General features: G+C 45.0%; 1 protein-coding gene across 1 annotated transcript; it reads right to left on the minus strand.

Moving 5' to 3' along the window:
- Window positions 1-516: 516 nt before the first annotated feature.
- On the minus strand, window positions 517-1,089 carry LOC309588453 (protein LZIC-like; the record flags this gene model as incomplete). Its single annotated transcript, XM_082307749.1, is given in 3 exon segments — window positions 517-717; window positions 721-744; window positions 748-1,089. Coding segments are annotated over 3 exon segments (567 nt in total).
- Window positions 1,090-22,197: the final 21,108 nt, after the last annotated feature.

Here is a 22,197-nt window from a genome sequence, read left to right on the forward strand (position 1 = left end):
TTTCAAATAAACTATGTCAATTTTTCAAAGCTTCAATGCACTCCTAGTATAAACTACTTAATAGGGAGTCCAGACAAAAATTAAGACAACTTGAGAGCAACGTGAAGAATCACCCAAAAAACCCACTTGCTCATTAGGGCTGCTCCTGAAAAAGATTTGTTCGCTACAACCACATGCAAAAAGATTACTTTTTAATAGAGAAATACACATTCATAAAAGTTCAAAATAGGTGATTCTTTCCAAAGACAGTCATACCATGCTTTTGTTTTTAGAGTACCACTTAGTGTTCATCCTCAGAGCTTATGTTACTAAGGGGTACAGACACCAAGGTTCCAAAGTGCACTTAAGGCTGTTTACTTCATATCTTCTGGTTAAGAACCCAAGAGGTTTAGGGTTTGGGTTTTTTTGTCCTTGTTTTGCTTTTCTTTTTTTCAACATGTTAAAAATAGAAAAACACAATATGAGAGAAGTCCAATGCTGCTGATAACTGAAGAGACACAAGCTTCACACACCTGTTCATTGTTTTGCCTTTTCCACTTCAAAACTTGCTAGAGCAAAGACTTTGTCTCCTGATCCAAGGTCAGTGGAGATTCTCTCAAACTGGCTCAGGGCTGTACCAGCATTTGCTGACAAGAACATCTCATCATCTGGAGTAAGCTTCTCACCAAGTTTTCTGAGGGCAGTCAGAATTTCCACTTTCTGCTGTGTGTACAGGTCTCATCCCAACTTCCCAACCATTAGGTCTCAGTCCATCTCTGCCAACCTTGTCCTCAATTGCCTTGGTTGTTTCTTTGCAAACATTCTAATTACTTCCGGAGTTTTAAATGCTTGGCTGATGGCTGCTTGTATTGCCAGTTGCATCCCGCTGAACTTGTCCACCAAAGTCATATTTCCAGACATAATCTTCTTCAGGGAGTCATTGATCTCACTCAGCTGTTCTAGAGTTTCTTTTTTGGTCTCTTCATACTCATCTGCATCTAGCTCCTTCCTGCATTCCTCCAGATCTTGAAGTTGCTGCATTAATCTATCCAACTGCTCTTCCAAGTTTTGTTTTAGCTTACTGGTCTCTGTTGCCAAGCCACTCTCCATCATTTATCAGCAGTCCTGGTCAACCGGGGAGGTTCTGGATGACTGGAAACTAGCAAACGTGACACCCCTCTACAAGAAGGGTTGGAAGGAGGATCCCGGGAACTACAGGCCTGTCAGCCTGACCTTGGTGCCAGGAAAGGTCATGGAGCAGATCATCCTGAGTGCCATTATGCAGCAAGTGCGGGACAACCGGGGGATCAGGCTTAGCCAGCATGGGTTTATGAAAGGGAGATCCTGCTTCACTAACCTGGTCTCCTATGACAAGGTGACCCGCTTAGTGGATGTGGGAAAGGCGGCGGATGTTGTCTACTTGGACTTTAGTAAGGCCTTTGACACAGTCTCCCACAGCATTCTCCTGGAGAAGCTGGCTGCACACGGCTTGGATAAGTGCACTCTGCGCTGGGTTAAAAACTGGCTGGACGGTCGAGCCCCGAGAGTGGTGGTGAATGGAGTCAAATCCAGTTGGCAGCTGGTCACGAGTGGTGTTCCCCAGGGCTCAGTACTGGGGCCAGTCCTGTTCAGTATCTCCATTGATGATCTGGATGAGGGGATCGAGTGCACCCTCAGTAAGTTTGCAGATGACACCAAGTTGGGTGGAAGTGTCGATCTGCTGGAGGGTAGGAAGGCCCTACAGAGGGACCTGGACAGGCTGGATCGTTGGGCCGGGGCCAACTGCATGAGGTTCAACAAGGCTCAGTGCCGAGTCCTGCACTTGGGTCACAACAACCCCATGCAACACTACAGGCTGGGGGAGGAGTGGCTGGAGAGCTGCCTGGCAGAAAAGGAGTTGGGGGTGTTGGTTGACAGCCGCCTGAACACGAGCCAGCAGTGTGCTCAGGTGGCCAAGAGGGCCAATGGCATCCTGGCTTGTATCAAGAACAGTGTGGCCAGCAGGACCAGGGAGGTGATACTGCCCCTGTACTCGGCACTGGTGAGGCCGCACCTTGAGTACTGTGTTCAGTGTTGGGCCCCTCACTACAAGAAGGACATCGAGGTGCTGGAGTGTGTCCAGAGGAGGGCAACGAAGTTGGTGAAGGGTCTGGAGCACGAGTCTTATGAGGAGCAGCTGAGGGAGCTGGGGTTGTTTAGTCTGGAGAAGAGGAGGCTGAGGGGGGACCTTATCGCTCTCTACAAGTACCTGAAAGGAGGTTGTAGTGAGGTAGGGGTTGGTCTCTTCTCCCTAGTAACAAGTGATAGGACGAGAGGAAACAGTCTCAAGTTGCGCCAGGGGAAGTTTAGGTTGGATATTAGGAAAAACTTCTTCACCGAAAGGGTAGTCAGGCATTGGACCAGGCTGCCCAGGGAAGTGGTTGAATCTCCATCCCTGGAGGTATTTAAAAGAATGGATAGATGTGGTGCTCGAGGACATGGTTTAGTGGTGGAGTTGGCAGTGTTAGGTTAATGGTTGGACTCGATGATCTTAAGGGTCTTTTTCAACCTTAATGATTCTATGATTCTATGATGTCCCTGCTCATTGCAGGGGGGCTGGACTAGACGACCTTTAAAAGTCCCTTCCAACCCAAACTATTCTATGATTCTATGATTCAACTCCATACGAGCAAAACTATGAGCTATTTCAAATCTTACCCTTTTTATACCTGGCCCTCAGATTAGATGGGAATTTGTGCCCTATATTTAAGACATAGTGTTGAATTTTTGCCTCTGCTATCACAATATTCCTGTCAGCTAAAGCATCTTTTGGCATACTACAGCAATTATACATTTATCAGCCAAATCTGTTTCCAGTTGAGAGAAAAAATAGATTTTCCTTGGGAGCTTCAGAGTATTTTAAATAACAGGGTGATTCCCTAGAATATACAGATGAGCAATTACCACCTTTAAATCATGCACTGTATGTTGCTGCTCCCATGAATAATGTATATGCCAGCCAGCACAATAAAACAAAACAGCGCTACATCACAATCCGGTTCAGGTGACCTGAAGATACTGGGATCCTTGGGAGAAGGGGAAAAACATGGCGACAATCTCCATTCGGATACCCATCACAGGGCAACATGTCCATAGCAAGAGGGGTTTCTCACCACCTAACATGAGATGTCTACAGTGAAGAGGTCTGAGTTAGTGCTAGTAACTGTACGCTGCCTTTTATAATCACTGAAAAGAAACAGGCAATTTCAGGGTGTGACTTCTACGGTCAGTTTAATGTTTACTTTACGATGAGATGGTGTAATGAATCCTGTCTACTCGCTCTGAAAATGTGCTTCTGTCAGCCACAGTGGGAGAAGGCTCCGAGGAAAGGGCTTACACTGCTTTTTCAGACCATTATTTTTCACTAAATATCTCATTGTCCTTTCCTTCCTTGCAGACTTCAGGGAAATATCGTAGAAGCAGTGGGTCAGGATTTGATCCTTCCCAATGAAGAACAAGAGGGTGAGAAACACTGCAGGTCCTGTGCAGGCAAAGCTGTCAGCCGCACAGGCTGTTTACCAACCCTTTGTCCTACACTTCAAACCTTTACTATTTCCCACAGGCTGTTTTAAAGCAAACAGAAGGATAATTGCCTGAGGAGCTAAATGGCTTTCCAGTTGGTAAATACACTGTTCACAAAAACCAGGTCCTTTGTTGACCCATCACTACTGAGGCACTTGAGTGTGGGTCAGATCCTCAGCTGCTGTAAACAGACTTGGCGGCACAGATGTCCCTATTTTGTGATCTGCATGGATATCCCCATGTCATGATCTGCATGGATGTCCCCATGTCATGACCTGCACAGACGTTCCCATATATGATCTGACAGCAGTTTGGTCCTCCAGCGAGAGCGGGTTAGCAAGTCCTGCACATTAGAATGATTTGGCACTGGGGCTTTTCTCTGATGTAAAATTCAAATCCCTTCAAGCAAATGACTAACTTTTGCCTGTGGATGGAAAAGGGACAAATGGTTTTCTAGAAAACAATATTCACTGACATTTATATCATTCAGCGAGCTATTGTTTCCTGATGTAATTGCAGTAATGAGGAAGGGAAAAACATCTTTTTCTTGGTAGAGGGTCAGAGGACCCTATCAAGGAAAACACTGTCATAAAGAAAGTATTTTACAATCAAGTAGCCAATTATGCCAAAATGGAAATAAAAGTGTTTAAATGACAGAATAATTAGAACTGTAATAATTATAGGCTTTAGTAGAAATTCTGAAATGTGAAAATGTATGAAAAACTCAGTTTGTAACAGATTAGCATAGGCCGTTTTTGAACAGAAGGGGAAGTATAGGTAACATGAAAGGTCAGGATTTTGGCACTGTCTTGAAGAAGTACTGGTACAAGTCCATAGGTACAAATACTGTCCTTCTGAGAACAAAGAGAAAGGGGCACCAAAAAGGAGCAAAAGGGGCTGGATACCCAAATCCTACAGAAACTTCATATCACTGAGCGCCGAAGACCAGATTTAAAAGAGCAGCCAACTACATTTATCAGCCTTACCTGCTGACTATCTCTGGAAACTCCAAGCTACTCGACTTTCCAATAAAGCATACAAAGGAGTACGCACGAGCCCTCTGCAAATTGAAGATCCTATCACAACTTCTATGTTCTTCTGTCTTCCTACTGTTCTTTCTTTGTTTCATTCACTTGTATTTCCAGATCCCTCTCTCCCAACAGCCTCTCCGAGGAGCGCGGACATACTGGGTGCTCCAGCCAGGGTACAATGTGAGGCACGTTCAGTAAATTCAATCTGCAGAAGCCACCCAAGGCACCCAGCCTCAAGTGCTCTGCAAAACTTACGCAAGCACAAAGGTGGGAGTACAACATCAGAGGCCCCTTCTGAAAAAAACAAGATACAAAAAAACCCAGGTCATATTTTAAAGTAGTGACAAAACTGCCCAGGAAAAAAGTCAAAATCAGTCCATCTCAGTCAAAAACACAGTCAAAAAGTGAATCTCAGTCAAAAGCTGAGATTTTCAATTGATGTGGTTTTTTTGTTTGTTTGTTTAGGGTGAGGTTTTTACCTTTATATTGTTTACCTAGTTAAAGCAGCACAGTCTCCTGCATCTCCCTTTTCTGAACACAGTCCACATGCAGGTGACAGGAGTGTTACCTGCTCAAGGCTTGATCAGTTGATACTATTGACATATAACAACTGCTGCCGTTAGCAGGGCTGTCCCACATTATTTATTCAGCCCATTAACAATGGACCAACACCATTTTGAGGTGCTCCTGCAGGATCCGTCAGTGCAGCACCGTCCATGTTTGTCTCCTCAAAGAGCTCCCGACGAGTCTAAATTTAGAGCACCGCCAGCCTGCCTTATCAGCTAGACACATAAAAGCTGGTATCAGTTTAATTAACATCCGTGCAACACTGCTGCAGTGAGTCCCCTGAACACAGCAGTAATGGGAATCACACGCACACAGCAAATACCCAGATGTCAGAGGGAGCCCACGCTTGCCTTTTCCCCGTGTTTGCAGGGTGGTACTTGCAGCCTCTGTGCTTTATGCATCCCCTTCCCCACTCCAGGTGCTCCCCTTGAGGCTGGCAGCATTACTGTGGGGGTGAAAGCCTCTCCAGCCTCCTCCCTGGCAGCTGCGGGGATGTACAGGGTACAGCTACAACTGGAGGGGCCTCTGCAGCCACTGTGGTATGGGACCAGAAGTCACCAACGATGGTGGCACCAAAGTTGCTGCAAGACCAGAGAGCCACATCCCACAGGAGGAACGGGGACGACGGTCTCAGTGCTGAGGAAGACCCCAAATTTGAAGGAAATGCTGTGTGGCTCCATGGGGACGCATTTGCCATGCAGAGATAGTGTGTTGTGCCACAGGCATGCTCATCCTCCTGCCTCAGCAGCTGCTGGTGCCATCCAGCCTGGCCCCGTCCTGGGTCTGCAGCATCCTACAGGGGCAACAGCTGGGCTGGGGGATGGATGTGGGCAGGGGCAGGGACAGGGCTTTGGCAGGGCCATGCTATGAATTACTGTTTGCTGCACTTCTGCTCAGGTTTTGACCTAACACACAGCTCATCCCAAGGCGTGATGTGTGCTTGGAGTGGTGCCGTTAGATTAAAGTAGAGAGTGTCAGGCCAGCTGGACACATGGAGAGGGGTGGGAAGGGCCACCCTGCAGCCATTACCCCCTGCAGCTGATGTCTCCTGCAGTTTTGCAGCAGTGACTGTCAGGCAGTTTCTGCATGTTTGCTATCAGGGTTTGTGACAGCTGAAGTAACCCGGGAATTCTGAATTGACAAAGAGAAAGCGTTCAGCTATTTCTATGTAGGCAGGATTTTAAGCTAATAGTGTGGCATTATGGAAATAGCACACTAGTAAAATGATTTTCACAGTTTCATGTGCTTGGCCCAATTTTAAAACCACAGTCAAACAAAAAGACAGACATAGCGGGAAAAAGTTCTGAATTTAAAAATTAATTCAGGTGGAGCACTTGCACCAGGCCTAGTGATTTAATTCAATGCAGGTATTACTGTAGGCACACATAATTCAGAGTCTGCTTTGTATTTCTCCAACTCAGGAAGGAAAAAAATATTCTGAGGCTGTTAGTCTAACATGTTCTTGGCGTTCTGCACTGTAAGCTTCCTTACCACAGGGATTGCTTACAGTGGGGGCCTTTACGAAACTGGGGGCCAAACGAAGAACAGGGACCATGATTTTCAAAATTTCAAAATAGCTCAATAGCCACCAGCGTTATGGCAGTGGTTTTCAGCAATGACCCTCCAAGGTGCAGTAAGCAGCACACAGAAAGAGCTGGGGACCACATCAGTGGTGTTTTCAATTACACAGCACGGTGAGGACTGTGTGCGGTCATCTGGGAGAGACATTACAGGCTGGCAGCAGTCCACAGGGCCAACTAGTTTAGAAACCACTGATGTAATTTGCGGCATAGATAGTGGTTTTCCGCAGCCTTAAAACCTTTCAGAAAGTAAATAACTTTTTCTTTTATGGCTACACCTTACAAATCTTTCATTGAAGCACATGTATATGGGTTATACAAGATACACAGTAATAGCCCTTAAGGGAGTCATCACTCAAACATCAGCTGACTTTTGACACAGCAAGCAAAGTTTTTATGGCAAAAATAGGAAGTCTAAGTAAGTATATATTCCTCATGTCACACATACATTGATCTTTTACCTATGATATTTACTAGTAGCTGCTAAGAGAGTACCAGCATAGCTATTATATACAGTATAGTAAGTGTGTGTCAGGGAGGGATGTAAAATTTTACTCCAATTTTAGTAATCCTTTTACACTACACTCTGAAAATTCACTGGCATTGAAGGGATGTTTTAGTGAAGTCTGCCGTCAGTCCCAAATGTCACACTGCTATGTCAGTATTGCCGTTTCAATCCATACTGCCAGGTTCCTTGTAATTTTGGATCTATAAGTTTTCTTTTCCGTCTACCTCTGACACACAAATAGAGGGAAAGATTTTTTAGTACCAATTACAAAGGAAAATATCATTGTTTAACAGCTTGCCTGAAAATCCTTTGCAAATGCCAAAAGACCTCGTAATATCGGGGGAATTTTTATGTTTTTCAGAATTTTATAGAGAATAAAGTAAAAAGAGGCTCTGCAGGGAAATGCTGCTGATTTACTTAAAACTAGCACAGTTTTACTAAATGCAGGACATTTAGTATTTTCTGCCTCTCTTTCAGTTTAGTTATTGGTTTAATTTTAAAAAGCTGTGAAAGCAGAGGCTATGGGAGATTTGAAAGCATTTCCCTTTAAAAAAAAAAAAAATTAGCTGCTAATATCTAGCTCTGGTGAAGAATTTCAGAGGCACAGGCTTAAACTTCATTGCCTAGTTCCCAGGGGAGGCTTAAATCCTTGTTTTGTTCTTTGGCTCTCTGGCTTGGGTAAGCGCAAGGCTGCTCAATCTTCTTACGAGAGATGGTTAAAGGAGGATAACTGTAATGTCCTGGCACCCTTACCTGGGAATGAGATCGGCTTTAGACAGAGGTGGTTCAAACACCCATTTCTACCTACGAAGAAAATGCCCTAAACACGAGAGGCTGGGTGAACCTAGGAGCTGCTGGGCAAGGACTGTGGAAGTCATGAGCATGTGGGCAAGGACACTTGGTGGGGAACCCAGGGCTTTTCATCAACTTCATTTTATCCTGTCCTTGAATATAAAAACAGAACTATTCCACGGTATGAAGCGCCACACTCAGGTGCCCCCAAAACTAAATACAACTTGTTGATAATTTATTTTTTACCGGTCTTTCTCCTGTTTTGTGAATTCCATTTCCCTCACATTTAGTGGCACACTTTAAAATAGAGTGGTGGCTTTATATCTAAAGAAATACTTACAGGTATGAGCCTGTGGAAATATCCCACTGTTTATGCAATGCAAGATTTTGTGCTTACAAGCTGTGTGTTCCCACAAACTTGCTGTGTGTACTAAGAGAATTAGCAGGCCCTTGTTGTGTGCGAAGCTCATTTTTGATTCAAAAAACGGCCCACAAAGTGGGAGGGAATCAGTAGCAGTTTCCTTGTTAAAATCTCCACTCCTTTCATTTCCACTGTTGCTTCACCTGGCCCCCCAGTGGTACACACGATACAGCCAAGCCAGCTCCATTAACAACCCCAGCATCAGCAATTTGATGAGACATGGTTGCATCCCTTGAAACCCAAAATGCTTCTTAGAGGCTGTGGAGCAAGCAGCCTGCATGAAGTCAAAGCTGCTCTGTTCAGCCCTTGTCCAGCCTCAGGTCTGATAGGGAACTCAACTTCAAGAGGAGCCTTTGCATGCCAACAAAATATTTGTGGAGCAAAAATAATGGCACTCACCTCCACAAATATAAATCCATCAAAACACAGGTTGCAAGCTGTTGCTGTAAAATGAAAAGACATTTTCCAGCACTTGAAAGTACAAATTCATGAAAGACTCTTCTCGTCTGTGTTAAATTCTTTGTGGGAAGTCTTATGCATGTCCTCAGGTCTTCTCTGCATGGCACCACACCGGATGCAGGAACACACAAGGCAAACATAAGCCACAAGGCTTTAGATAACATGCAGATGCAGTTGATATTGCTTATGTGTTTTCGTAAACCAGATTTTACAGATTAGTTGCCTGGAAGCTTTCTGGGGCTAAATGCCCTCAAGGACATTTTGACACACACTAACCGTAATAGTTTGCTGTGGTGACCAATATCTCTGGGCTGGCTCGTGCAGGTGCAGTTTAGATCCTGTGTAGCACAATCCAGAAGAAAGTCCTTGGGACTTGCTTTCTTGTGACTTGTAGAAATATCACCCAATAATTGTCCTTTTCACCTTTTGTCTGGAACACAGGATTTCTCCTGTTTCTCTTCCCCAAGTCATGGCCTCAAGGACTTACCAGTTCCTAGGTTTGTAGCAGGAAAGCTGCTGAGAAAGGATCAGGCTGAGAATGAGGTTTCATGGTCAGGTGCAGAAAAGGAACCGCCAGACCCCACCACAGCAGTAAGTCAGTCGTGTGGCCGAGTGAGGGCTATATCTCCTCCTTTTCATTTTCTGCTGTTGCCTGACTCTTCACAAGAAGAACAGCTATAAATGGTTATTCTGGTATTTTTCAAAATGGAAATCATAGAAAGGAATATGCAAACCTCAACTTATTTTTAATGCCTTCTTTAATAAGTACTGAATGTTCTCAGCACTCCAGGGGAAGCAGAAGGAGTGGTATATGCAGCCTATTTTTAGACTCTGAAACGTTACTTCCAGTGCATCCAGTAATGCGTTATGGCTTTCCAAGTGGTAGAACAGCCATTGAAGTCATTTAATTTCTCAAAGCCTATCTAAAATTCAATAATTGTCTTCAGCTGTCTGAATTTTTACTACCTATCATTAGTCTGGCTGTGTTGAAGCTTCCTATCACTTTAGCCAACCTGCCGTTGCCCACTGTGCAAATGCCTTGCAACCAGCAATATACAAGGCTCTGATGTGGTGGCAGCTGCATAAATCTGCCTCATTTCCCGGATCCGGTATGAAGGAGGTAACTGCTCCTCTGGCTGTGAAAGGCAGCCACTCCCATTCAACCCTTCTGTTCCACAGGAGGAGATTATAGGGGATGTTTTCAGAGCCCAGATTTCAAATATGTAAGTACCAGCAACACGTTTGGGTATACATGCAATTTTCATCTGCAGACAGGTCCACACATGCTGGAAGGACTGAATCCTTTGTGGGTACCCGTGCAGGAGTATACCCTAACATAGCCATGGGGTTTGCAGCTCATCAGCTCATGTCAGTCCCACATTCAAGTTATCTGAGCTGTCCAACCAGACCGCACAGTGAGTGGAAGTTACTTTGCATGAGTCCCTATGAAAGCAGCACAACTTGGCCCCCAGATACTGGTCTCCAAATATTTATGCATCCTTTAATAACCTTAGCTTTCTTGTCAATTCTTTAGGACTCTGTTTTCTTGCTAATCCTTTTCATTTCTTCCCTTCTCTATTCTCCTCCCCATGAATCACAGAATTTGCACAAACTGAAGATGGCAATCTCAGTGTTTTCTCGAATAAAATCTATTTAATATATTCTTGCATTATTTCAGTGGTCTTCTCTGCTTAAGAGTAATTCTAGTATTTTTTTCAATTTTATCAACTACCATTCCTCAGTTTTGCTAGCTGTCACCCTTCTCTTGCTTCTCTCGTACACATCCAGTTCAAGACTGGTCTCTCGAGCTGTTCTGATCTGATCTGAATTCTCTCAGTGCCAGGAGGCACACAAGGCGCGAACATCGTTCTTCCACTTCGATCGGTCTGCGGCTGCGTGCTCTGGAGTCCCAAGGGCCACAGCGCAGTCTTCTGTTGGTTTTTTCCTCAAGACATGACCGATCCAGTTCCATCTCCTCCTCCTCACTTCATTACTGATTTTCTCCATCTCCGAGTTGATGCTCATCGTTTCTGCAACTTTTTATTTTTTTTTCCGGGAGGAGGTAGTTGGCCTCCTGCCCAACCCCCATGACTTGGAGGGCCAGTGGTTTTTCTGTCAGGGTGGCCTTCCCTTAGGCTGCGTTGGTTTGCGGCACCTTCTTCAATTTTATCCGGTGCACCCTCCAAAGAGGGATCCCCTATCCACCACCCAGGGGACGTGCCTTCTAGCCGTGCAGCCCCAGCCGAAGGCTCTTGAGCTGTTAGTAGAGAAATTTTGCAAGAGTCAAGCACATATTGTGAAAATGTGATCCAGTTGATATTGAACACAAAAGTTCCCACTAATAGCTCTTAAAGAAATCGGGCTGCCATGGGTAGAAGGAAAGTTCTTTCTCAGGCTAATACACGATTAACAGCAAGAAGCCAAAGATTGGGTATTAAAGATCAGGTTGTTGGCAGGGTGCATGAGGTTCTGTACTGGGACCATTCAATGCATATTATATGTACACAGATAGGACATTTTGTGTGAGTATGACACACTCATTTCAATGTACTGATGGAAAAGAGGTAAGTAGCAATGTGTCCTACACAGCCTGAAGATAATACAAAATAAATCAGGATAGTCAAATCTAAAGCTGACTGCAAAAATTGTCACCAGAACACTAAATAAGTGGGCAATAAGCTTGCAGGTGAAATTGAGTGCAAATAAAAGCATAGTCAAGCACAAGGAGAAAATTATCTTGGCCACACATATCCATCCACAGCCTCTGATTTATCCCTTATGAGCCAGGGAAGAGCTCTTGATGTCAACATGACTAGTTGCCTGAAAATATCACTCAGTGCTCAGAGACACTCAGAAAGGCAAGTAGACATTTAGACACGTGGTCAATAGTACGATTGCTGCAGTAGAGTGCAAAATGTTTGTATATTTGGATTTTATACCTTTTATTAGTCTAGATAGTGTAGCTAGAAAAAGTCAACAAGTGTTCCTGCATGCAAATCCTCTTCTGCATCTCAGGAAGAGAGAGCAAAATGGGAAACTTCATTATGCTGCCATATAAAACCATATAAATGCATCTTCAATATTGCTTGGAGGGGCGGTCATCCCAGCTTAAATATACAATAAATTTGAAAACTACAGAGATAAGAGATATGGAACAGCTTCTTTTGAGAGCAGAAAAATGTAGTTTTATATTCTTCAGCACGGAAAAAAAAAGATTAGACATGGGACTCTGTTAGAAGCATACACAAGAACTGGTGCTCCAGTGAAAATTAATAGGGAAAAACAATTGATTTTTCTCACAATACAAGGACTGTGGACATCTAATAAGATGACTGGGCAGTAGGTTTTAAGCAAACAAATGGAAGTGCTTTTTTATGCAATATTTAACTAATTGTGGAACTCTGTGGAACAGTTTTGTACTTTTGTGAAGCAGGGGGAATCCAGAACAGATAAAATCGTAGGGATACAAGAAGATCAGAAATGTAGGTGTCATATTTAGAGGTCAGTGGCTAGAAGAGGGAACAGATGTCCAAATGCCCTTGTGTGCACAGGACATTTAGCGGACTTGTGAAAAGAATTTATCCTGTGAAAGCCCTTGGTGTAGATAAAGAGAGGGTGTTCTTTGAATTAGCAGTATGACTGCAGAGAGTTAAAACTTGCTCTGATATGATACAAGACTTAGCAAATCTGCAAACTAAGTTATGCCCTATTTTAAAATCCTGAATTTGCTACACTTGTCAGATCTTTGCTCTGTGGTGAGTCAGTCGATCCTTGCTGGTTTTAGACACAAAGTCCCATAATCCATGGACTTAAACAAGCACACAACCCCAGACACCTTTTGTGTTGCTCCCCTCACTGCTGTGGTTGCATTTCTGCCTCCTCTGATCCATACAGTTTAGCAGCCACTGAATTAGCCACAGAATAACTTCTTTCTTGTGATCCCGGCTCTCTATCTGCTCCTGCTCAGGCTTCATATGCAGAGTTATTTCCTTGCACAGATTTGACTTTTCCAACTCTTTTTGCCAAGTGACTAACAGGTAAGAGTTTGTGACAGACATTGGCTGAGTGGGGTGTCACAGGGACACCTTGAATACACGCTGCCTTAGTTCATGTTTAAGGAGTATTACGTGCATAATTATGTCAGCCTGAGGGTTAAACAAACTGCATGTTCAGCTGACAGAGCTGTGCCAGGAGATGGCCCTGGAGGGACACAGCAATCTTCTTCACGGCAGTTTGCCAGGAGAGCTTATGTTGTTCCTCTAACCGCTATAAACCCCACTGGGAAAATAACTCCCTCATCAGCACAAACTTTGCAAAAGAGCATTTGCCACTTGAATCTGGACATTGGGCTGAGGTTTCTTCTGGCTACAGCTAAAGGCAAAGGGTGTATTTGGCAGAGAGGAAAGGACGTGGGAGCTAAGCAGGGCTCAGCGGGGGCAGAGAGCAAAGAGTGGTCATTACCCAGCCTAATCTGCAAGAGCCAGTGCAGACTGAATGGCTCCCTGGCAGCTCCTCTCCTCCCCAGCACTTTTGGAGCAGCTTTTATCTAAACACAGCACTGGGTAGCCCCAAGCCTCTATGTGGCAGCTCAGCTTGATGCAGTGTTGAAGTGAAATACCGCACTTCACGTCCCCGGCCTCTCCCCAGCTGCTCTTGCACTTGCTAATAGTGACAGGCTATTTGGCCAAGCTGCATAGATGCCATTTCATGCAGCGCTTGCCAAATTCATCCTTATGATGGCCCAGTGAAATTTCCGTTTTTCCACATAATTCAAGTCACAGCAGTTCTGGGAGCATCTTTTTACTCAGATCAAATCTCCAGAGCTCTGCAAGGGTGACGTTTCAGAACTGTGCCCACTTGCTGTGCCTGCTCCGGCAGCGCTGCCGAAGGGGTGCTGGTTGCTTACCCAGCAGGGGCACGGGCTGCTGCAGCACCGGTGGGGCCCCTGGCAGCTGCCTGTCCCCATGTACCCTGTGCTCCTGGGCAGCCCAACCAGGGATGTGTGGGTGCTTTGCAAACAACCCAGGGAGTCTGGCCATGGCAGGGGGTAGGGGCTAGGCAATACCCTGTCTTTGCAAAAGCTGCCCTTGGCCTTAACTTGCCTGTTTCCTTCCCTTCCCTGCGCAGCATGGTGTGTCCTCTCCTCCAGGAGGTGTGAGCCATGAGGGACCTGGTGTTTGGGCTGCTCCTAACATGGGAGGCCCAGATGGGGCAGTAGTTGGTGGTCATAATTGTGCAGCACTGCAATAGCACCACAGAGGGGTGAGCACGCAAACTACTTACCAATGTAGCTGTTAGGCTGCTTGTGCCCCTAGGTCTGCAGACTGACACCCCCTACACTTCACATCGCAGATCATGAAACCCTAGATCCAATTTGTCACTGCTTGAGCATGTGCATCAGATCCATATTTAAATGGTTGTATTGCTCTTTCAGCAATAGCCTATAGGAGCAAACCGAGAGGCTCGGGTTTAAGTTGCATTTTACGACAGCTAACGTTTAAGCTTGTAGCGCTTGGCAAGCAGAGGATGAGAGAGCTCTACCAGACTTCCCCATCCCATTCCCGTGTTTCATTTTACTGTCTCCCTTTACTTTTGCCTTGCTGTCAACACACTCCTACCTGCTTTACTGTGCACCCTTAACACCTCCTCCTCCTCCTCCTCCTCCTCCTCCTCCTTCCCCTCCAGCCTTTGCCTGGCTGCCTGCACCAGCCCCTCCACCAGGGACGAGGCCCCTGCAGCCAGGGCGAGGCTGGCTGCGAGGAGTGCATGGGGGGTAAGTGCAGGAGGAGATAAGTGTCATGTTGGTGTCTACAGATCAGCAAAACATCAGTTCAAATATCTGCCTTTAATTCCTCTAAACAAAGGGCAGTGAAGTTTTGACTACAGAGCAACACCTTCATACTACAGTTTTTCCGTGGCTTTTTTTGACTGCTCACAGAAGAGAAGTGTGAAACGCAGCCCCATAACAGGCTGTCTGTAAAACTGATTTTTTATAATAACTTTTCCTTCCTTTTCCAGCACCTCTTGCAGTCTGGATAGATTTTTGTTGTATTCAACTTACGAATCTAAGGTGAAACACTAGAACAAAACCAGAAGAATATGTTGCCTGCTAGGATATGAACTCATAATTTTTTTTTTTTATGTTTCTTGAAGAATATCCAAGACTAATTCATAGCATTTACCTTTTCCCCAGCTATAACAGTCTTACACAGCAGCAACACCAAGGAATCCCATGGGCTTATTCCTGATTTAAAAGAGTTTGTGAGGAGAAAATGTGTGTAAGGGTGAGAGAAGTTGTTCCAAATTGTAAGTTGGGAACAGAAAAATTAAGAGGCAAGTGATCAAAATAAAGTATGAAAAATAAAGAGGAAAGGAAGAAGGGTGTGTTGCATCCCATGGAAACATCAATGCAATGCCAGCCTGGAAACAAGTGTGGGGACAGGAGAAACACAAATTATGCTGAGAAATAAGAAAGGCAGCCTTAAAAGTAGACACAGTATGTGCAAGGCCCTCATTAAAGTCTACAGTTATAACATAAAAGTTATTCATCCACTGGAAGAAGTTCGATGAGGGCATAGCCACAAAATTAAATTCCTTCAGCTGCACCCCATTTGGTTTACTCTTTTATTGATGAAAATTGCTTCTTGTTTAGGGTAGTGCAGCAAACTCCTTTTCTAGCAGCTTAGTTTGAAATGTCCTTGTTCTGGGGGCCAGAGTTTAGAGAAATCCATCTGAAACTGAGTTTCTTTAGCCTCTTTGCTCTTTTGGACAGCCGGGTAAGATTTTGGGGGAATTTTGTGCTCTTATTCACATCTTCACCTCTTCCCTACAGCAATTAAGTAAAGGTGGACAGAACTGGCATAACTGCATCCTCAGGTAACTGGTGGGGCTGGATATAAAGGCTGGCATGTGCATGCATGTGAGAGGGTGAGAAGCTGGAGAGGGTGTGAAGAAGTTAAGGGTCCTTAAGACTTAAGGCTTCCCTTCGGATCCATAAGGTGTATTCCCTATAGAGAGGGGGATGACGTGAGTTGCCTTCAGCACCCCAGGGTACCCCCCAGTTTCACAGGACCGGCTGCCAGGGAAGCGTGCAAGCAGGGTGCCCTTCAAACTCTCCACAAGTAAATGGCCTCATCACTGCAAGTGGTGATGGGCTTGATGGTATTTCACTTGGCTTGTGCTGAGAGCCCAATTTTGAGAGCAGAGAATTACACCAGTAATTTATAAAAATAAGGAATAAGCCTCCTCAACAATACAGATCTGAAAGGAGAAATAAAGACATCAGAGCGGTCGCTCAGCAGATGTCCCTGCAAAGGAAGCACAGTTACTCTTTCCTCACAAAGCTTTACACCTCGGTGGACAGCGGGGAGGCAGCTGCATGGCTAAATGCTCTGTTCCTGAAAACTTTGCTGTCTGTGAGAGCAGGTAAATAAAACAAAGCATAGTCAGACCGCTTGCCAAATGTGTGTGTGCTTGTTGCCAAGGTCATGCTCTGTGGAGCAGAGCTTTTCCAAACATTATAATCCCTCCAAAACATGGGAAGGGAAGGGAAGGGAAGGGAAGGGAAGGGAAGGGAAGGGAAGGGAAGGGAAGGGAAGGGAAGGGAAGGGAAGGGAAGGGAAGGGAAGGGAAGGGAAGGGAAGGGAAGGGAAGGGAAGGGAAGGGAAGGGAAGAGGAGAGGAGAGGAGAGGAGAGGAGAGGAGAGGAGAGGAGAGGAGAGGAGAGGAGAGGAGAGGAGAGGAGAGGAGAGAAGAGAAGAGAAGAGAAGAGAAGAGAAGAGAAGAGAAGAGAAGAGAAGAGAAGAGAAGAGAAGAGAAGAGAAGAGAAGAGAAGAGAAGAGAAGAGAAGAGAAGAGAAGAGAAGAGAAGTGGAAGGGACCTACAATGATTATCTAATCAAACTGCCTGGCCACTTCAAGGCTGATCAGAAGTTAAAGCATATTATTAAGGGCATTATCCAAATGCCTCTTAAACATTGACAGGCATGGGGCATCAACTACCTCTCTAGGAAGCCTGTTCCAGTGTTTGACCACCCTCTCAGTAAAGAAATGTTTCCTAATGTCAAGTTTGAGCCTCCCCTGACACAGTTTTGAGCCATCTCTTGTCCCTCAAGAGAGTCAACAGCACCTCCCAATTTGGTATTGTCAGCAAACTTGCTAATGGTGCACTCAACTCCTGCATCCAGATTATTGATAAAAATATTGAACAGAACTGGCCCTAGAATTGAGTCCTGAGGAATACCACTGATGACCAGTCACAAGCCAGATGTAGCCCCATTCACTACAACCCTTTGAGCTCTGTCATTCAGCCACTTCTTCATCCAGTGTGCTGTGTACCTGCTCATCTCACAGATGAACAACTTGTCCAGAAGGATGCTGTGAGGGACACTATCAAAACCTTACTAAACTCCAGAAAAACCTCATCCACTGCCTTCCCTTCATCCGCTAGGTGGGTGACTTTATCATAGAAGGACATCAAATTAGTTAAACAGGACTTTCCCTTTGTGAACCCATATTGACTGTTCCTGATGATTGCATTGTTCTTCAAACGCCTTTCAGTAGCACCCAGTATGATCTTCTCCATAATTTTTCCAGGAACTGAGGCTGGACTAACGGGTCTGTAGTTTCCTGGGCCTTCCCTCACACCCTCTTTGCAGATTGGAATAACATTGGCTAGCTTCCTGTCAGCGGGGACCTCCCCAGACTCCCAAGACCTTTGGCAGATGATCGAGATGGGTCCTGCCATAACATCCGCTAGCTCCTTCAGTACTCTGGGATGAATCCCATCAGGCTCCATGCACTTGTGAACATTCAGCTGATACAGCTGGTCCGTTATGTTTATACACACACACTGAAATTGTAATATATATATAGAGAGAGTGTGTGTATGTACATAGTATATATAGTATATGTGCATATATCCAAATAACACTTATCTATTGAAATACATATACAAGAAATTATGGAAGCTAGGGCACAAGACTAACCCTTTTGGCCTGTGTTACTTAATGAAAGAATATGTGAAGCCATTAAAAAATGAATACCAGAGGTACACAGAGAGGCAGAATGAGCTTCCATCAAGGATAGCTGTTTCATGAAAGTAAGAATTTGGGATGACCTCTAGCTAGATGCCACTCCTAATGATGCTGTGGCTGTATATATACTATTAATGAAGAGGACCTGCTGCATAAACTCTGGTGTGAGAGTGTGCATTGAATTGTGCAAGCGGAAAGGACTTGGTGAACAATTTTTCTGGCCAAGGAACAGATCCTGATAATGAGGAGAATTTCAGGTAGAAAACTATAGAATTTACCCTGTGACTTACCTTCTTGGTTTTTCCTACTGTGTAAATGAACATGGAAATAGCCTGAGGCTGCAGACAGGTTAAACATAGCCTTAGGAAAGAGACCTAAGCGGGTCCAAAGGCTGGGGATCACCTGACCAAGCATACATGCCTGCAGCTGAAATTCTTGGATTTGCTGACTCAAATGCCAGCAGTGAGAAACAGAGATTGGCTTGTCCCGGGTCAATATACCCAGTAGAGCAATGAGTCACCCCTATGTGTGCCAGTTTCTCCCCATCAACTGCAAAGAGTCTAGAAAACTAGCTCAGACTTGCATGTATAGAGGGGAGAGCTTCCAAAAAATCTGGCAAGTGTGCTTGAGTGTGATCAGGGTGAGAAATTTCCAAGGAAACACCTATGACAACACTGCTTTCACTGAGCTGCTGTGAATATGGAGCTCACTGAGATGTGGGATAAGACACATAGCTCCAGAGGCACAATTTCTATGAGAAAAAACCCTATCTGGAGTGAGGTGGCCTGTCCCAGCCTGTCACACGCTGTCTTCATATTTGTGTTCGCCTGAAGGTACAGCTCAAGTAAAAGGTTATAGTCAGCTCCAGGTAGAAGATGAGGCATATCTGTGCATCCCTCTGGCTTGTAGGATCCCACCACTAGATCTCAGCCCTCCCTCAGGGTTATCTGTAAACTCTGCTCCCCTTGAATCCCTTTCAGGTTCATTCTCATGGGCAAGCATGGCTAGTTATTTATCCCCATAAGGACACAGAGACCTGACTTGAGCACCCAGCAGCACAAACGCATGGGGTAAGCGTACCATACCTACCCACTGCACACACAGCTCAAAGCAGCTGAGAGGTGACTGCTACAACCCTTCACTTCCATGTTGCTCAGCAAGTGACTTTTTGGATGCTGCAAAATTTCCTTGTTTAGTTTTTAGCTTCAGTAATTGTACTTGACAGCTTAGGGTCTGTCTGCTCAAGCTTTTGTTCTTGACTAATGACAGCAGTACAAAAGGGATTATGTTCGTGTAGCTGATTTCTGTATGTTTACCCCATTGACGTCAGTGGAGCTCTATGGATACAGCACATGTTCAGAGTTCCCACTGAATGTGAAACAAGTCATGAATACAAAAGTAAATATACTCACTGATGACCCCCCCTCCTCAGGCCTCTGAGCTAGGAGGGCCAGCAGAAGCACGTGATGAAAGCTACCCTCATGCACTGATCTTCTCAGCCTCTGCATTTTGCTCAGCTGTGCTGCAGCAGATGTTAAGCTCATGAGCCACATAATTTTCCCTTCCCATATATACTGGAGAATAATGAGCATGAAACATAAATGCATTCAAGAAGAGTTTCTTCCTTCTAAGGTCTCTCTCTGGATCAGGTTAGCGGAGATTTTAGCATTACAGTGACTTTAATTTCTTTTCCTGAAAATTCCCCAAGGTGGGATTTGCAGAAGATTTTAGACCTGGCTTGGGTGTGCACTTAAGCTGATGCAGACAGCTGTTAAAAATCACCACATATAAGCATATCCTAAGCATGCAAATGAGAAATGAAAACTTTGATTTCCCTGCTCTTTTTCTTTCATGATTACACATAAGTGTTCATCAATTTGCATAGTTACCTATTTACTATGAATAAAGAAGCCTCATGGAAATATTGAGTTGCTGTTGGACACAACATGAGTTATATTACTGTGAATTACACACTTTGGGTAAGAGATATCGATAGGAGGTTTGTTTGCCTGCAATGGATAATAAAATGAGTTCATCTTATATCTGCTGAAAAGTTTCAAATTCCCGTTTCTTGAAGTGTTCTTTCAGCTTCACCCTGGAAGATTTCTTGTAAAGATAGAAACATAGAGAATTTATGAATGGATGATGAAAAACACAGCCAAAGCATTTGTTTTACGGGGGCAGATAAGATTATCTTTCCTAACCAATTCAAATGATAGACATTGCTGAAGACTATTTAAAACCACTGTGCAAGAGTCATAACATCATTAATTATGCTGCAAATACCAGGTGGTGTTTCAAATATGTAACAGTAATGATTAACTCTGAAACTTATCATGTCTAATTTACCTCTTCAAAAGCTAACTGCAGGAGTCTCAAATATAGAACATCTGCTAAACTCAAAGTCTCCATACACGGAGGCAATTTTTCCACTAACATGTTGTTATAGAGGCCAGTAACACAACCTTTTCCTTTTAAATACACCCTGACTCCTGTTCATGCTTTTCTTACCATTATTCTCTTGATAAACTGTCAAAGAATTATTACTAATTATGTCCACAACTAATAAACTACTGGAGAGTGGCCAAACACTCCTTATGCAGCTCCAGTGCTCTTGCTGAGGCCACGTAGGCATGAGAGATGGCATAAATCAGCCCTTCACCTCTGCAGTGGTTGATGGTGTTGCTTTTTTCAGTATAACCGTGCCTTTTCTCATGGCCATGTGAGAAAAGTCATGAATTTTATGCAGCACTCACTTCACCTGCAGCTTTGCCGTGCTGTGAATGTGCAGGAGCACTTTCAAAGGAATGTTTTGTCGGGAACAATAAAATTCATCCATTTGCTCTGTGTATCTTGCAATGTTCCTGCTACCTCCTTGCTGAAGGGTGATCAGTCCTTACTTGTCCACTCCAGAAAGGTGGTTCATGAGCATTATTTTTCTCCCCATCAGTTTCAGGGTGCCCTGGTCAGGGTGAGGCCCGCACTGTGAGAGAGAGATTAGCCATAAGGGATCGCAGAGACTTCCCTGCAGATACCCACAGAGCTTGTGTGAAGCATCCCATGCTGTATTAAGTCCCATCAAAGACAAGAGAGTTATTTGTGGATTCAGCTACCATAATACTAAAACATGACTCTCAGCTAGTTGAAGCAGACTGTACTCTGGAAGATGAAGTCAGGGCATCAGACCAAGAATGAGCTGGTGAAAGAGGCCAGGAGCAGCTTTCATTCATCTGTGTGGTAGGTGCCAAAGGGTTACTGACACAGCAGGGCCAAGGTATACTGAAGCTCAAGCCCAATGACTGTAATGCTCGGCTTCGTTCATGTGTGTATTGTAATACATACCACACACTTTCCTATTGGTTATGAGTTTGTATCACTTATTCTCCAACCATGTTTTAATTAGTTCACGCTGTTATCTCCATGGCAAGTGTGCCTCTGCAGTCCAGCCATTAGTAACATCCCACGTTCAACACGAAGGGATCTTCTTCCCACAAGGGTGGAAACCTGCCTATTCCTGCAGCCCCCATGGCACCTCGTCACGCCATCACTTGGGCATGGGCAGCTCCCTGCGTATGCTTTTCCAGGCCTTGCAAGTGCCTCCCACCTGGCTGGCTTCGGGGACCGCTTGATCACAGCTGAGGTTCTTTCAAGACTGAGTAGCCACTATTTTTTCTCTACTTCTCACCTCCTCCTCATCACAGCACAACTGAAAGAGCGCTGCTCCAAGTCACGCCGCTTGAGAGGCTGATGCACTGACTGCAAATGGCTGGGATGCACTGAAAGGCAGCCACAGCCCTCTCTCCCAAACACGTGAGCCCTCAGGGGGCTGGAAACATGGCACCCTGCCACTGGGACAACCACCTCTAGGGTTAACTCCATTCCTCCATGCACCCCGCTTGCCAGTGGAGGTAGAGAGGGACTGGCCAAGCAGGCAGCTATTCTAATGGCAGCAGTAATAGGCAGAGACGATGCTGTGGGATTTCACTCCAGGATGCTACACCAGGCAGGTGGACGTAAACAAAGGCAAGGAGAAATACGTAGAAATTATCATCTACGCTTTACCCTGCACTCACGGTTGTTGTCAGTGGCGACTCCTTCATGCGCTGCGTAGGGCCAGCAGTGCTGGCATCAACGCTGGTGACAGGAAGGGTCTGTCCCTTGCATCATTTCAACAGGGGCTGCCAAAGGGCGGCTGGCTCCAGGCACCCTTCATTTCTGCTTGTTGCTCCAGTCCTGTTGCACCTCCAGAGCGGTCAGTGTAAATCT

This window comes from Platalea leucorodia, assembly GCF_965183815.1.
Source record: "Platalea leucorodia genome assembly, chromosome: 3".
Classification (NCBI taxonomy): Eukaryota; Metazoa; Chordata; class Aves; order Pelecaniformes; family Threskiornithidae; genus Platalea; species Platalea leucorodia.